The sequence below is a fragment of the Callorhinus ursinus genome, unplaced genomic scaffold, assembly GCF_003265705.2.
Source record: "Callorhinus ursinus isolate GAN/ISIS: 27379988/994484 unplaced genomic scaffold, GSC_fseal_2.0 scaffold28, whole genome shotgun sequence".
NCBI classification, from domain to species: Eukaryota; Metazoa; Chordata; class Mammalia; order Carnivora; family Otariidae; genus Callorhinus; species Callorhinus ursinus.
In genome coordinates, this window is record NW_027397090.1 from 17,115,536 (window position 1) to 17,132,710 (window position 17,175).

The following is a 17,175-nucleotide window of genomic DNA, read 5'->3' on the forward strand; positions in this document are numbered from 1 at the left end:
GCAGATCACAGTTTATGGCCACCCCGAGCTGAGAGCCCGCGCCTCGGCTCCGTCTCTGCAGCCAGCTTCCCCGCTCCGATCCCTGGGAGCTCTGCCGCACTCAGGCACCCCCGGTCTTTCTTGACCCCGAGGGTCCTGAGACTACACTGTCCCGCAAGTGTTCCACTCCGGCTTAGCCACTGGAGCGACATCCCTCCGCGGAGCCGGCTTCTAAAAGGTCCGATTTTGTGCTCCGCGGCTCTAGCACTTGCCAGAAGCGGCCGACGGAGGCCCCTCCCCCTCCGTCTATCCTCCCGAATATCGCCTCGGATTCACTTCTCCGCACGTCCTACCTTCCAGTAAGTGGTTGCTTCTCTCTTCAGAGAGTTGTTGCTACTCTCTTCTTCAGTCTCCTGTTGAGTTCGTAGGTGTTCAGAATGGTTTGATCCCTATTCAGCTGAATTCCTGAGACCAGACGAAATCCAGGTCTCCTACTCCTCCACCATCTTGCTCCGCACTCTCTGCCTATTTGTTTTTGTAGAATGGCCTTGACTTTTCCAGCAGCAACCTTTAGTACAGACTTGTCTCCAAGGGCTTTGTTTTTTTATCTCTGTGAGCAGCAGCACCTCCATACCAGGAGTATTGTACGCTTAAGAAGGCCCGAGAACGGGCGCCTGAGTGGCTCAGTTGGTTCAGCGACTGCCTTCGGCTCAGGTCATGACCCCAGAGTCCCAGGATCGAGTCCCGCTTCAGGCTTCCTGCTCAGCGAGGAGTCTGCTTCTCCCTCTGACCTTCCTACCTCTCATGCTCTCTCTCTCATTCTCTCTCTCTCAAATAAATAAATCTTTAAAAAAAAGAAAGGCCCAAGAAGTAGGAAACTGGCATGGTGGATTCAGAATCAGAGCAGGTGTTTGGGGGGAGAAGCAGCCCTTGAGGCCATAGGGAAGAAGGAAGGAGTATTTAGAGAGCACCTCTTATGGACCACGCACTTTTATAGCAATTACCCTGAGAGATGAGTTCTGTCCTGACTTCCTAGGTGAAGAAGCAGAGACTGACAGAGCCAGGGAGCTTCCCTGAGTTCCTGAAGCCAGGAGGAGCCGTAGTGCAGGTGGGGTCTACCTGCCTCACTGTGGCCCATGTTCTTTTCCTGCAGTACCCCTGCCTTCTATACAGGTCCACCTGCTTCTGGTGGTTATTCTCTTCCTTCCTGGGTTTCCCAGCATCTTCTGTTTCTCTGTTCAAAAACCAGTTCTGTGAACCGGTCCCGAGAGCAGGGTTGCCCAGCCCTCTCTGGCCACAGTGCATCTTCCAGAGCGGCCCGTGGGCACAGCAGCACGGGGGGACGCGGGAAGCAGCTTCATGCCACAGCCCCTGCCCTGTGCCCTGTGCCCTGTGCCAGGCGCTCTGCTGGTCTCTGAGCCACTCTCTCACGGCTTCCTTCAGCTAGAAGAAGCTGGTTGTGACCAGTTGGCCCCACTAGCTCATGACCTGCGGTTTGGCCCCGTGGTTTTGCAGTCTGGCCTCTGGGAGTATTGTCAGCAGAGCACTTGGTCATCTCAAGAGCCCATCTCCTCCCAGCCCACCTGAGACCTGGGCTCCCATGCTGCTGGCCACCTTGTTTCTTTGTTTCTCCCCAGGGACAGGGCAGGGATCCCTCCTAACATAGTATTCCAGCACTAACTAGAAGTGGGAAACATCCCACCAACAGCTGTGGTGTCTTTCTGTAGTTAACATGTATTTGTAAACTACTTAACTGTAAAGCCATAACTTGTTCTGCCCATTCTTGCTTTTGATCTTGATGTTTTTATATTTCCTTCCTGTTGTCTTATTCCAGATTTTTCCCCCAAGGTATTTCACTTCCTTTAGCTACTTCTGTCTGTTTTTTTTTAATTTAATTTATTTATTTGACAGAGACACAGCGAGAGAGGGAACACAAGCTGGGGGAGCGAGAGGAAGAAGCAGGCTTCCTGCAGAACAGGGAGACCGATGCGGGGCTCGATCCCAGGACCCCAGGACCATGACCTGAGCCAAAGGCAGACTCTTTAACTACTGCTGCTACTTCTTTCTTAACGAGTTTTAAAACCAAATAAAAGATTTGCCATTTATCTGTGTTGGAATTATAGCTCTTTTTTTTTTTTTTTTTGAGTACTGCAGGTTATCCTAATAAGAATAGAATTTGTGACAGATTTGTAATATACCACTTTCTAATTTTACGTTTTAAAAAATAAGAGGGGCCCCTGGGTGACTCTGTCGGTTAAGCAGCTGACTCTTTTGATTAAGGCTCAGGTCATGGCTTCAGGGTTGTGAGATTGAGCCCCATGGCGGGCTCCGTGCTCAGTTCCTAGTCTGCTTGAGAGTCTCCCCTCTCCCCCTCCCCCTTTCCCGTGTGTGCACTCCCACTCTCTCTAGAAATAAATAAATCTTTAAAAGAGTCAGAATAGAGAGCTAGTGACTGGTGTGCAACTAGGGTAGAGTGACATCACTTCTGTGTCTTGTGTGCCCCCAGGATGATGTGACAGTGTGTGCCCCGTAACGTGACTATCGCTCAAATATACCACACTCCTTTCTTTCCCCAGCCCTCCCAGCCACAGGATTGTGGTGAATGGAAAACAATGTGTCAACTTTGCCTCATTTAATTTTCTGGGATTGTTGGATAACCCTCGGGTCAAGGTAAGTAGCACCTGTCCCGAAGACAGCACGATTACTTATGAAAGTGGGCACAAGATAAAAGACAAGTGCAGAACATCGGAACAGGCTCTGTCTGCTGGCCATTTGCCATTGCTGTTTCTTGGCAGAAGAGCTGTGATGGGGTTTCGACAAAGGGCGGGCCATCGGGGCGTCTGATGTGTCTTAGCAGCGGCGACATGCAGAGACCCGTGTGAGCCAGCCCCAGCTGATAGTTGGAGGTGTGCCCAGAAAATTGCTGCATCTCCTGGGAGGTTGTGAGCCCATGAACAGTTCTGAGGAAAGACTTAGGCCCAGAAATACCAAAAATCATAAAGGCCTTGAGTTAACCACGTTTGGATAATTAAACTAATACAACTTTTCCATGTTTGAAGTTCTGCCCCTAAATCTTGACGTGTGTCTGCTCTTTATATCCTGTTAGAATTGCCACGGTTCTGAGGAAGGAAGGTAGTGGGGGGAGGGGGTGTTAAAGAATAGGAAGTGTCAGTTTTGCACCCTCAAAGATAAAGAATGAAAGACCAGAATTTTCTTCCACAAAGGCAGCGGCTCTGGCGTCTCTCAAGAAGTACGGTGTGGGGACCTGCGGCCCTAGAGGATTCTACGGCACGTTTGGTATGTTTCTGCCGTCTTTGTCCCGCCACTTACCTGTTTTTAAGGATTGATTAACTTGATTTCAAAACTCCTTGGAAGAGATAACCTTGATTAATCGTGATGTTGAGTGGGTGAGTGCTTTTTGTGTGAGACGCACCAGTCCGGGCCTGGGTGTCGCTCCTGGAGGACAGGCCTTGCTGCCTCGGGGCCGCCATGTCAGTAGGGCAGAGCCTGAGCTGCTGTTGTAGGTGCCCCCGGGGAGAGTAGTAGGAGGAGACCTGGCTTGTTTCTGTCATGCATGACAGTTGGAAGGGCACGGGTCCCGTTGCAGGTGGCTCCACTCTTCATAGTTCTGTAGGAACCTGGTTCCTCCGCGTCCCCTTCCTCTAGTGCTGAGGGCACTGTCCTTGCCCACGAGGGTGCAGCCAGGCGGCAAGTGTTGGGGGAGCAGGCGTGCATGGCCGTAGTACCCCTTGAGGCAGGCAGGGGGCGTTGCACATCACTCTGCCCACATTCTGTCGGGGAGCCCAGAACCTGGGTCAAGCCTCACTGAGTGGACTGGGAGATGGCTTCAGCTGGGTGGCCACCTCCTGCCGGAAGGAAGACAAAAACAGATGGGGGTAGGAAGTGGGTGAAGGATTCATAAGGTAGCTCTTTTTTTTCTGGAATGAAGAGAAAGGGTCATTAATTTCCAACTACATATTAGGATGAGTGTGGTTTCAAACACTACAAAGTCCTTAACAAAGAGTCTTCAGAGAAAATGTTGTTAAATAATTGCTCAAATGAATATATTCCTGGAAATAACGTTCTGGCTTACACATGTGTCAGCATGTGGGGAAAACAGAGTCCAGGGAAGTCTTCTGTCTTCTGTTTGAGTTTGCATTTCTAGGCCTTTGTGTGTATGTGTTTTGCTTAAACAGTTAAGGTGTTTTTATTTAAGGGAGCACCTTTCTTTATTCCTTAGCTAGCTTAGTAGTTACATTATTTGTATTGGAAACAGACAACAGAGTAGGTGTCCAAGCCTTTTAAGCTGGAAAGGATCTGAAATATCTTGCGTTCCGGCATCCCAGCCCTTCAGAAGCAGCATAGAAAGTTCAGATAGGTTACATGACTTCCTCACAGTCACACAGCTCATCCATTTCAGACTTATAACTAGAAGCCAAGTATCCTGACTGCCAGTCTTAATGGCAGGATCAAAGACTTACAGAGCACCGACCAGTCTTCCTCTTTGACCCAGTCTAGTGCAAACATGGGTTGTTTGCTTGGTTTTTATGGGTAAGGAATTATTTCCTAGATACATAGTATTAGAAAGCTAGGAAAGACATTTTTTTATGGGTTGTTTGTTGTAATCTGATCAAGACTTTGTATGATTTGCTTGCTGGGGTTAAAAAAAATAACTCTCTTAAAAGCTTTTCTTTCTAGGGGATTTTATTTTCATGTGTGGCCTTGGCTCCTGCTTGGGAGTTAATTTGAGAAAACAGATAGCAGATTTATTGCTAAATCAAGTCATGAAAAAGAAAGGTTTCAACTCTTCAAAACCAGTTTTCCCAGAGCCGGTAAAATAACCCAGTCAGCTTTCTGTTTGGATCCCCTGGAATATAATATGCCATAATAGGTTGTTGTGTGCTTCCAGATGTGAGGCCTTTAGTTAATGGTTTTCAAGTTAATATTCTTGATTGAATAATTCAGCCCATGATATAAGCTTTGGAAGGTTATAGAGAATGAAAGTCGTCTCCTCCACCATTATCACAACCCCCCCAAAAAAGACAGCTGCTATCAGTAGCTCCTTATTAATTCTTCCAGAGACTTTCTTCAGCAAATGAAAACACTTCCATACATACATTTTCCCTCTATTTTGAAAAAAATGGTAGCATAGCCCGTGTGTATTCTGTACCTTGCTGTTGGAGTGAGTTTGTTTGAAATTTAAATTGGATGTGGATTTTCAGGGGTCTTAAGCAGACTCCTCACTGAGTGCAGAGCCTCACGCGGGACTCAGTCTCATGACCCTGAGTTCATGACCTGAGCCGAAATCAAAAGTCGGTTGCTCAACCAACTGAGCCCTCCGAGGGCCCCCCCAAAGGTTATTTTTAATTTCATCTTTTTTTTTTCTGGGAGTAACATTCAGGCATCTATTTTCAAAGATGAAAATACTTCCTTATTTAGCTCTTTTCTCAGCTTTTCAAAAATGAATGTAAATCATTAGTAAAAGTAAATTTCTTTATTAAAATGTTTTCCTTTTTATTATTTCATAGTAACATATTAGAAGACATTAGATGATTAATACAGAAGAAGATCAAACAGTGGTTGAGTTAAAATTTGTCTAGTTTCTTAGGCTGAATGTTCTCCTGCCTTTGGTAAGTAGAAATCCACAAGTTCTTCTGATAATCTTGTAAGGACTATATGGTTAGCAGTTTTTCCACCTTCTCATTTTATTGTTAGAACGTGTGTTTGAGAACGGAGCGAGTGGATTTGTCAGGTTAGAGAACGTACTTGCCTCTATGCACTTTTACACACTCTCTAATCCACCTTCTTTGTTTTCTTTGAGTACATTCAGATCTCTTTTGCTTGAGGTTTATCACTGGTTTCCCAGGATGCGCTTTGCATATACAATGCCTACTTGACTCTTTGTTCTTAAACTAAATCAGAATTTAGTCAGTGGCAGGATTTCATGGTGAGGGATAGTGGCATTTAATTGTGTTCAAGAGCCATTAGTAAACAAATTGTTCAGTTGTTTATTTTTCAAAATATATTCTTTCTTTCTTTTAGAGCAGTCAACTGAATCATGACTGCATGTTTTATTAGGAAGAACATTTGGTCATAAAGTTCCTAGATCTGCCACTACTAACCGGTCATGGGATTGTTTTTGCAGTGTAGGAGGGGAACAGTCCTTGTTTGCACAGCTTAGAACATTTTGGCAAGAATCACGTAAGATGCTGCACTTAAAAACATTTTGGAAACATTCAGCCCTGTATTTATGTTCTAATGAGTGCATAAGTGATATTATTTGTACTTTTAAGAAAAGTCCGAGTCCCAAGGGATTAAAAAGAAAACAGTATATAACACAAAATATAGAAGCCTTAAGAAAAAATGTAGTTGGTTGTTTTTAAACTGTTCTAAAGTTGACTCTTTTATAGTCTTTCCTTAGGAAGACAACCAAGAAAGCCAAAATACTCTTAGCAGAATAAAAGAGGAGATATATAAATGGGAAGCTGAATGAACAAGTTACTGTAATATAAAATTCTTAAATATGTGGGATTTAGACAACTTAATTAGAAAAAGTGTAACTGCTTTTTTCCTTTTAAAAGAAAACCTTTTCTTTTTTTCTACAAATATTGATTTAATTGTACAAACACTTAAACAGTGTACTGGATTTTCCATGCCGGACGTGACTCTGAGTGTTTCATAGGCATTGACTTGTGTGGTTCTGGTAACAATCCTTTGAGAATGGTCCGACTGTTACCTGTTTGACAGAGGAAGGGCCTGAGAGGCACGGAGCAGTTTCAGGCCTGCCCTGGTCCACACCTGGTGAGGCGGGAGGCCAGATCTGGAACCCTCTGCGATGACTGCCGTGGCCAGGCCCCGCCCTGGGTGCCAGACATCCTGTATCAGCCTTGAATCCCTTCTTTTAGGTTCTGGTTAGGGAACAGGTGCAAGAAAGGGCAGCGAGCTCTGGGAGGGACACTTCCCTCCGTGACTTCTCCCCTACAGTTTGTTCCTAGCAGTGAATCAGAAGATGTGGTGCTTTACTTGCACTCCTTGCGAATCTGTGGCAGCAGTCGGTGGAACGGATCATCTGTACAGAAGACAGACAGCAGAAGCAGGAGAACATGGCCTGGCACTTTCCCTGTTTGCTGCCTCCCTTCCCTTGGGCTGAGGGCTTTTTCGTTGCACAGAGTAGCTATCACACATCAGGAGAAGTTACGCAGCTCCCCATGTCTACCTCTCACAAAACCTGCTTTGCAAGGCTGCCTTCAGTTAAAACCCAGTGTCTTCAGGTAGGGGAGAAAAAAAGCCAGTCTTTGTTAAACTTTTGGGAAAGGCAAGAACCAGTAAGTCATTGACTTACTGTAGATTCTTCTTAACCACTTTATGGCAGTGATATAAAAACAGTTATGAGTATGTACAACAATGAGAATGTTTCAAGCATGCAGTTTTCATCAACTGGGTAACTAACACTAAAGCCCTGAAATTAAGCCAAGATTTTTTACTTTCTCATCGCTCATTAGTGAAAAAAATGAGCCCTTTAAAGTGGAGTCTACAGAATGATTTAAAATCTTTTTCGTAGTTAGCAAAATTAGTTTGTGTCCATAGCACGTATTTTGTTTTTGAAATGGAGATACTGGATGAGAGCACTTCTGGGGCTCAGATTGTCTGTCTGCTAGCTAAATCATGGAGGTTTGGGGTAGATAGTCCCGATTTAGAGGCCACATTGTCATTTGTAGAAGAGGGACCTGTCCTCATTCCGAACAGAAGTGGGGGTGATGGGGACTTGCCTGTAGCGCTCTAAGGAAGGGGCAGGCGCTCCTTGCTCAGTGTGGGAGGTGCCTGGTTCTCCAGCGTGTGGTGGTTTTCCCCGAAACCTGTCACTGGCAGCATGTGGCAGAGGGCGGGCCGTCAGGGTCAGGGTCATGTCCTCTGTGCTGGTGATGTCACAGGTCTGATGCTTGAAGACCTAAGCACCCCTTTGATACCATTTTGATCAAATGGGATGTAGTTGTCTTTGTTACTATAAAATCCCATCCTTATTTAATGTTGATGTCATTCTGTACAATGACTATGACCTTTCGGGAGTGGAAATCATACCACTTCCTGTGCTTTTCATAATCGATTTTGTTGGTGTACATTTTAACTATAAATAGGAAGAAGCATGTTTGGTCTTTTGATGTATACACGTCTTGGAGGATTGTGAAAATGAACTGTTTATCCCATTCCGATCAAGTAATAATAGAAGAACGGACTTGTTAAAAATATATTGTAGGAAGTAGATGAGGGAAGTCCAGTAATGTTCTCAGTTAGTCATTTATTAAGCAAACATGCAGTGACTGTCACGTAAAGACAGGTAGTCTGATAAGCACAGGGTCAGGGAGAAAGACCAGGTTTGTGCCACCTGACAAAGCGACACAGCTGAGAGAGGCAGGTAGCAGCTAGCATAGGAGAACTCTGGAACTCCAAGCCCGGAGGAAGGGATGAGGCCAAGTTGAGCCTGCGGTCTGCTGGGCCCTTCTACACTCAGAAGTACAACAACGTGCACCGTGATTTCTGACCTAAGACTGAGAGCACTTGGTTGTGAACTGAGGGCGCGGGTGGGAACTAGCCACCGAGTGAGAGGTCGCAAACTAAGCTAAACCCCAGTTTGATGGCAGGAGACCTATAGTGCGGAATCCAAGAATTGAGCAGCAATACCCAGAAAATAAACTAAAGCCCACTTTATGTATATGCTTCGCTGACCCTTGACAGGACATGCGGCAGAAATCTGATTTGGGTCCTGCTGTAGTGAAAAGAGCTAAAGGAAGTTTTAAAAGTCCTCTTCTCTCCTGGGTAATGCCTCATTTTAGGACCACTTTGAAGCCTTCAGGTTCAAAGGTGGTCTGTGCACTGTTTATTCTAGACATCGCTGGGCCCTCCCTGCCAGGGTGTGCAGACTCGTGGCTGAACCTGGGAAGGTGAGCAGCAGTAGGGAACCACAATAGGAGTAGGAGAGGTACCAGGTTATTAACGGGCACAGTCCATTCCCGCTGTTACATCAACATTCTTCCCAAGGGGCTTCTGTAAAATACTGCATTTCTCCTTGTACTGTACATTTGAAGTCCCCAGTATACTTAAAAAGAAATTCTGACAGAAAAGTCAGTGCTGCTGAGTGAGCAGATGCACGGGTGTGTGCTGGTACAGCTATCAGAGAAGGGAGCACTGGCTTGATGCAGAGTATATGGGGTTCTTTTACTCGTCGTTTTCCTCTTAAAAGTTGGTTAACAGTTGTCTTCCTGTCTGGTGTGGTACCTTCTGCTAAAATGCAAAAAGGCTTTAATAAATTAACGTGTCACACATTGGTGAAGCCTCGGTGTGGTCGGTTGAGGGAAGTTAAAGCAGGTAAAGTCACTGGGCCTTGTATTGCCTTGCTAGAGTGACGTAGAAACAAAACCCAGAATCGGAGCTGCCCCACTAACACACTGTATGGACAGAAGAGTAGCTGATTCCATTCACAGGTTTGAGAAATCATTTTGGCCAAGAATCATCTAAACAGATTTCATATAATTTATAACTCAAAACAATTTTATTTGGGCCATAAAGTGACAGTAATACTAACTAAACTGCTTACATTATTTTCTTTATTCTTTACTTAAAGAAAAAGAATTAGAAGATGTTTTAACCATTTACATCTTATTATAGATGTGCACTTGGATTTGGAAGACCGCCTAGCAAAATTTATGAAGACAGAAGAAGCCATTATCTACTCATATGGATTTGCCACCATTGCCAGTGCTATTCCTGCTTACTCTAAGAGAGGGGACATTGTGTTTGTGTGAGTAACTTTACCTGTGTTTCTAATCAGAATTCCTTTGGACATAATGGTAATCTTCCTGGAGAATTCCTTTGTTAGAGGTTATCTACCTTAGGTAATACTGACTTTCTGTTTAAAGAAATACATAGTAACTTCCATGAAGTAATTGTGCAGCATTGATGAGACCGTCACTAGAAGGATGCCTGAAGTATTTTTTTTTCATTGGTTTTATTTATTGATGTTGGGAAAGCCAAACCTACCCTGGGTGATGCCAGTTATCTCCCTTCCCTCTGTAGTTCTCTCCTTGAGAGTCCACGGTCACTGCCTACATGGTCACTCAAACTGCCTGGCAGAGTCCTTCATTGCTCCCCACCCCACCCCGAGTCCTGGGCTCTGCTGACCTTGCTTCCTGGCTTGCTAGGATCATAGAAGCCACGAGCAGATCTGCACACTGAGCGCCCATGCGCACAGGCTGTGTGGCGTTGGCCGCTTTTGTGGAGAGGAAGAGCCGAGAGTGGGGTGGGGCTGGCATGGCTGGGCAGCTGGCTGCACCCACCGCACGCACCACCCTCTGTCCTAAGCCTCTGTCATCTTTTGAGTGAACCATTAAGTGCCTTTGAATTTTAGGTCTCACATTTACTTTTGTTTCTTCTTTTCCTTTTTTAGAACAGTCTTTTTAAAAAGTGCTAATCTGATTATGTCATGCTTAAGAGCTTCTATCATTCCTAAAATAAAGATCCAAGTCCTTATTACAATCTTGCGTTCTAGACTACCTTTTCAGACTCATTTTGTCCCCTTTTCATTCAGGTGCTCATGCTGTAGCCTCATCAGCCCTGTATGCTAGTTTCCGCTCATTTTAGGACCTTGGCACATGCCAGTCCCTGTGCCTAGAATAGTCTCCTCCTCTCCTCCTACCTGATGCCTGCTCATTCTGCTCACCCTGCACGTGTATCGCCTCTGCAGGGAAGCCTTCCCCAACCTCTCAGACCAGGCCGAGCCCCTGCTGCGTGTGGAGAAAACCTCACAGCCAGAGGAGTTTGGTATTCTTGTGAATCCATGATCTCATGGTGCTCACGCTGCCTGTCAAAGTCCCTCTGCTTCCCAGGCCTTCCGTACGCGCATGTGCGCACACACCCACATGGCCCCTCTGTTCTCTGCTGCTCTTGCCTCACACTCACTGTGCTCTTCTTTTGTTGTACTTTCATCGGTTTATCCTGGTTTATTGCCTAGGAGGGCATTTGCCATTCAGCTGTGCTCACTAAACTCCAGCTCAGTAAATAAATGAACAGAGATCGGTGCTTAGAAGAGGGGTCTGAGTGACAAGGCTTCAGAGCCCAGCTTCCTGTGGCCCCTGTACCGGCGTCCTGCCTCTCACTGGCAGGCTCCTGCCAGTGCAGCAAGCTCGAGCACACGCCGCAGCTCCGGCTCTGCCTGGGCTTCGGGGGCAGGGGGGTGGGGGGCAGTGCGGCCCGTCCTGCCCCACGGCCCTGCAGCAGCCCAGCAGCACCCCAGTGGCACCAACACACGGTCTATGCTGAACGTGTATGCTTCCTTTGTCAGATCACGAATACGGTGTTGTCTTCCCCGTTTTAACTGCCGGGAAGCCTGGGCCACACTCACTCCCACATACCGTTCACCGCATCGGAGAGCTTCAGTTGCTACTCAGTTAGGCAGCTTAGTTATTCTCTTACTACACGTAGTTTTAAATATTCTGCCCAGAATTCATTCAGAGATAGGAACACTGGAGGTAATGATGGTGTCTAGTAAATTATTTGATAAATTCATTAGGCTTAGACAGTATGTCCAGGGCTTAATTTCTTCCTTTTAGTAAATAGTGGTAAAGCACAGCGGTTGCTCATATACTACATCTGTCCCTGTTTATGACAAAAAAACAGAGATTCTGTGTGCCCTCTGCCCAGTCTCCCCCAGTGGTTACTTCATAGCTGGGAATTTGACATGGATAAAGTCAAGATACAGGACATTCCCATCACCACGAGGAGCCCTCAGTTGCCACACCTGTGGCCCCCCCACCCTACGCACTCCTTACACCCTGGCAGCGACTCGCTAGTCTCCCTTTTTGTAATGTTGTCATTTCAAGATTATTCATACAAATGTAGTCATATAGTAAGTAATATTTGGGGATTCACTTTTTTCACTCAGCATCAATTCTCTGGTGATCCATCCATGTTGTATGGATCAAGAATTCATTCCTTTGGATTACCGAGTCGTATTTCATGGTATGGAAGCACCACAGTTGCTCACCTATGAGGGACATCTGAGTTGTTTCCAGTTTGGGGCTATAACAAATAAAGCTGCTATGAACTTTTATGTACAGGTTTTCTCTGAACCTAAGTTTTCATTTCTGTGGGATGTATATGCCAAGGAGTACAGTTGCTGTGTCATATGGCATCACATAGTGTTTTAAGAAATTGCCAAACTGTTTTCCAGAGTGGCTGTACCATTTTACATTCCCATAAATAGTATATAAGTGATGTAGTTTCTTGACATCCTCAGAAGCATTTGGTGTTGTCATTTTTTTTTTATTTTAACCATTCTGATACGTGTGTAGAGATATTTTACTGTGATTTTAATTTATATTTCCTTGATGACTAGTGATGTTTACATTTTTGGACTTTCTTTGGTCTTGGCATCAGGAACCTACTCCACAAAATCTGCTGGGATTCCCTCTTGTATTTTCTGGATAAATTGTATAAAATTATTGTAAATTCCTTAAATGTTTGGTAGAATTCTCCAGTAAAGCCAACTGGGCCTGGAGATTTATTTTTTGGAAGTATTTTAATTATGAATTCAATTTCCTTAGTACTTACAAGGCTGGTCAAATTATCAGTGTCATATTGATGAGTTAAGATGGCTTGTGTTTTCAAGGAATTGGTTCACTTCTCAGTTGTCAAACTTCTATATATCATGTTCTTTGTAATATATCCTTATTCTTCTAATGTCTGCAGAGCCTGAAGTGGTAACAGGTTTCATTCCTGTGTGGTAATCTGTCTACTCTCTTTCTAGAAGTCAGTTTTGCTACAGGTGGTCAATTCTATTTATCTTTCAAAGAATCGGCTGTTTGTTTCATTGATTGTTCTCCATTGTATTTTTGTTTTCAGTCCTATCACTTTCTGGTGTTATTTCCTGCCTTCTGCTCTTTTTTGGTTTCTTTTTGCTCTTCTTTTTTTAGATTCTTTAGGTGGGAATTTTGATTGTTGATTTGAGACTTTTCCTCTTTTCTAATGTGTTAGTGCTGTGCACTACTTATGCACTACTGTGGCCTCGTCCCATACACCTTGATCTGTTTATTTTTATTTTCATTTAGTTCGGTGTATTTTATTTTCCTTTAGACTCTCTTTGACTCATAAATTATTTAGAAGTGTGTTTAATTTCCAAGTGTTGGGAGATTTTAAATTTGTTCTAGTTTGTGTCACGGCTCATGATGTGGTCTATGTTAGAGTATGTCCCCTTGTCACTTAAAAAAGAGTATTCTGCCATTGCTCAGTGGACTGTTTTATAAATGACAATTAGATCTTCTTAGTTGATGGTGTGTTGAGGTCTAATATGCCCTTGCTGATTTTCTGTCTGGTAGTTCTACAGTTACTGTAGTTGTGATTTATCTTTTTTCCTTTCACTTGTCTTAATTTTTGCTTCTCACCTTCTGTAGCTCTGTTGTTTGGTGCATATTTTCTTGGTTAATTGATTCTGGTTATCACTGTATAATGTTCTTCTCTGTCTCTGGTAATTTTCTTTGTTCTAGAGTCTACTTTATTAGATATTAATATAGTCACTTCTGCTTTCTCTTGTTGAATGTTTGCATGCTATATTTATTGTATGTATTACATACACATCTACTACTACATTATTATATATGTTATTGTATATTTTTTATAGGCAGGTTATTGTTGGGTCATGTTTGATCCATTCTGCCAATTTTTGTCTTTAAACTGTGTATTTTGGACATTTACATTTAGAGTGATTATTGGATAGATGAGGGCATTTTATTTTTTGTTTCTTATTTGTTATCTTTTTTGTTTTCTGTTTTCTTTTTCCTCCCTTTCTGGGGGTTAAGTGAACACGTTTTGGAATTTCATTTTTACTTATCCATGGTGTTTTTGAGTGTTTCTCATTGCATAGTTTTGTTTGTTTTTAGTCATTGCTCTAAATATGACATTATATATACAAATAAGTTATCACATTCTGCCGTTTTCATCATTTTACCAATTCAGGTAGAGAAACCCTTACATTCCTTTACGTTTCTCTACTGTCCTTGTTTATAATTGTTTTAAGTACTTCCTGCACATATATTGAAAACCCCATCAGACAGTGTTATAATTTTTACTTAAATCATCCAAAATAATTTAGAAAACTTGGGAAGGTGAGAAAAGCCTGCTGTGTTTGTTCATACATTTTACTGTTCTTTCTTCCTTTCTGATACTCTGAGATTCTTTCTTTTTGTTTTCTTTTACTTATTTTTTTTCTATATAGAGAGCTTCCTTTAGCCATTCCTTTTCCCCTGGTCTGCTGGGGCTATCTTCTCTTGGTTTTCCTTTAGCTGAGAATGCCTTGGTTTCCCCTCTACTCCTAAAGGATCTTTTTGCTTGTTATAGAATTCTTGGTTGAGAGTTCTCTTCTTCCAAGTATTTGGAATATATTATGACACTTTTTTCTGGTCTCCATGGTTTCTGATGAGAAATCGGTCGTTCAGATTATTTTTCTCTTCTATGTAAGGTGTCATTTTAGGGGGGCTGCTTTCAAGATTTTTTTGTTGTCGTTTTCAGAAGCTTTACTATAATCTTGGCATTTATTTATTTGGGTTTACCTGTATCAATATCCCTCAGCTTCTTTATAGATTTCAGCTTCTTGCCAAATTTGAGGTGTTTTTCAGCCTTATTTCTTTGAGTACCTTTTCAGCCCTGCCATCTTTCTGTCCTTCCGGACTCCACTGAGGCCAGCATGGCTCTTTGTTGTGGTTGTACAGGTCCCTGAGGCTCTGTTCTTTCTTTGTTGTTTGTTTCTCTCTGGTTTACCTTGCCTAGTTTCTGTTGTTACGTTTGTCAGTTCTCTTGTTCTTTGCTCCGTCCCTCCCAGCCTGCTGCTGAGCCCATCCACTGTACTTTTTCTTTGGGTCTTTGTGTTTTTCAGTTCTAGTTTCTCCATGGGATTCTTTGTCTCCTGTTTCTTTGCTGAGGCTTTCTGTTTTTTCCCTTGTTCCAAGCACGTTCATAAGTGCTCATTGAAATATTTTTATCACGATTGCTCTAAAATCATTATCAGGTAACCCTGACATCTCTCAACTCAATATTGGCATTTGTTGATTGTTTTCTTTCATTCTGTTTGATATCTTCTTATGTCTTAGTCGGCTCTCTCTGTCACTCTTCTGTTAGGGGCAGGGGGCACTACTGCCTCATTGCTGCCAGGTAGAAGTACAAGGCCAAGGTCCTCCTTCTGCCTCCACTGACACCAGGCTGGGGCCGTTTTCATTTCCGCGGGCATGAGTAAGAGTCCCACTCTCCCCTGAGCCTCCTCTGATACAGCCCGAGCCAAGAAAAGGAGGGTGCACCTCACTGCAGGGGAGCAGAGGTAGGGCTCTCCACGTGGTCTTCACTGACGCCACCGTGAGGGCCACTTGTTACCATCTCTCAGGGATCAAAGTCCCGGCTCCCTTCTCTGATGCCACCATGGCATTGTTGGCGTGCCTCTTAGCTTTGCGAGGGTCAGAATCTAGGCACCCCTCAGCCCTCGCTGGTGTGGAGGGGATGGGCCCAGCCTTTTCTGTGGTTTGGCTGCAGCCGAGTCATTTCTACTTGCTGGGCTGCCCCCTTCCCTGTCCCTTTGGCTACAGAGAGCAGGCTTCTATGAGCTTTTTTGCCCGTGCCCCTTGGCACTTCGAGTCGGCCAACGTCATCAGCTCCAAGTCAGGGAAGTCCATGAGATGTCATTTCTTAGGTCCTTAGCCAGCCTGTCATTTCTCTTCACTTTTCAGTCTTCTTATGTTCGTTTTACATGTAACATCCAGGGTTTGGGGTTGTACTTAGAAAAACAGGGAAGATAGGACTATTCCATCTTTGCGTAAGAGGTCTTGCGTATGCTTGTAAATAATGCAACTTAATTTCAAAAGCATATTCCCTCCCTAAGTGTAGAAGATCTTACTGCAGTTTCATCTGCAAGAACCAGAGTGAACAGGCAGTATTACTTCTCGTGGCGAAGTGATGGCAGAGTCTGTGCCGATCAAATCCAAGACGCTACTGAGGGTGAGATCGCGGGTGCTGCGCGTGTTTCTCAGAAGGAGAAAATTGCAGCGGGTGGACGGGTGTGCGTGCTGACTTCGGGGAGGGTAGAAGCGGCAGGGCTGTGCTCCTTGGCGAGGGATCAGCCTGGTAGTTCTGTGAAAAGCACGCGCAGAGGGAAGCACAGCCAGTGGTGTGTGAGCCGTCAAATGTGTTCTCTTGATTTGTCGTGTTAACAAGCAGATTTTGACCAGCTTACAAAAAGCAAGCATTCCTTTTCTGAGAACGTTGACAAGGCCTTTAAAACCCCAGTTTGGTGGGTCTCTCTTCCTTGCAGAGATAGAGCTGCTTGCTTTGCCATTCAGAAAGGGCTGCAGGCATCGCGGAGTGACATCAAGTTGTTTAAGCACAATGACATGGCTGACCTGGAGCGTCTACTAAAAGAACAAGAGATGGAAGATCAAAAGGTATGAGTCTTTTGAAGAAAATTATACAGTTCTTTTGTACTTGCTAACCAGCTAAATTATATATGAAATGGTAATTTGTCATGAAAACTTGCCTGCGGAATACATTGGATATGAAGTGAGGGCATTCCTGCTTATTAAATGCACTCCGTGTCAGAGAGCCAGGTCTGCCTGTAATTGCCTCAACGTTGCCATAATTACATGCGGCAGCTTTGGGGGAAGGTAACACAGGCAGCTTTCTTTAAAAGAGAAAAACAGTGTGCGTGTTGGGGGGCTGGGGGTGGACTCTCAACTCTACGGAAATAACACCAGAACACATGAGTGTGGTGACAGGATATACCGTGTGGATTCAAGAAAAGTTTATTTCTATCAGAATAAATCATGTATCAATTAACTGGAAGAAACAGTGGCAGCAGATCTTTATGAGTCTATGAATGAAGGGCCTCTGTCCCTCCGAGCAGCTGCTGCCTGTGGGCAGCAGTGACCCCAGCCTGATTTCCTTCCCGAGCACCTGCACCTGCATCCTTGAGGGGTGGGGGGTGGGGGGGATCCAGCTCCTCGGTGTTCTCATGAGAGAGTGCGGCAGAGGAAAGGTGCCCAGAGCATCACTGGGCTTGTAGTTGTCACGTACTTCCCCTGATGACCCGGATGGAGAAGGCAGTTCTCAACCTGGGCACCACATCCTTTGTCACAAACACCACTTTCCAGAGGACTTTTCCCAGTGCAA

The 17,175-nt window shown here is 44.4% G+C and overlaps 1 protein-coding gene across 2 annotated transcripts in view; it reads left to right on the forward strand.

Annotated features, from left to right (window-relative positions):
- Nucleotides 1-17,175, forward strand: part of SPTLC1 (serine palmitoyltransferase long chain base subunit 1) — a 58,748-nt gene that overhangs the window by 18,727 nt on the left and 22,846 nt on the right. For both annotated transcript variants that reach the window (XM_025891390.2, XM_025891595.2), the window contains exons 4-7: nt 2,556-2,649; nt 3,204-3,276; nt 9,643-9,775; nt 16,322-16,451. In XM_025891390.2, the coding sequence (XP_025747175.1) occupies nt 2,556-2,649; nt 3,204-3,276; nt 9,643-9,775; nt 16,322-16,451 (430 nt within the window). The remainder of the gene's footprint in view (nt 1-2,555; nt 2,650-3,203; nt 3,277-9,642; nt 9,776-16,321; nt 16,452-17,175) is intronic.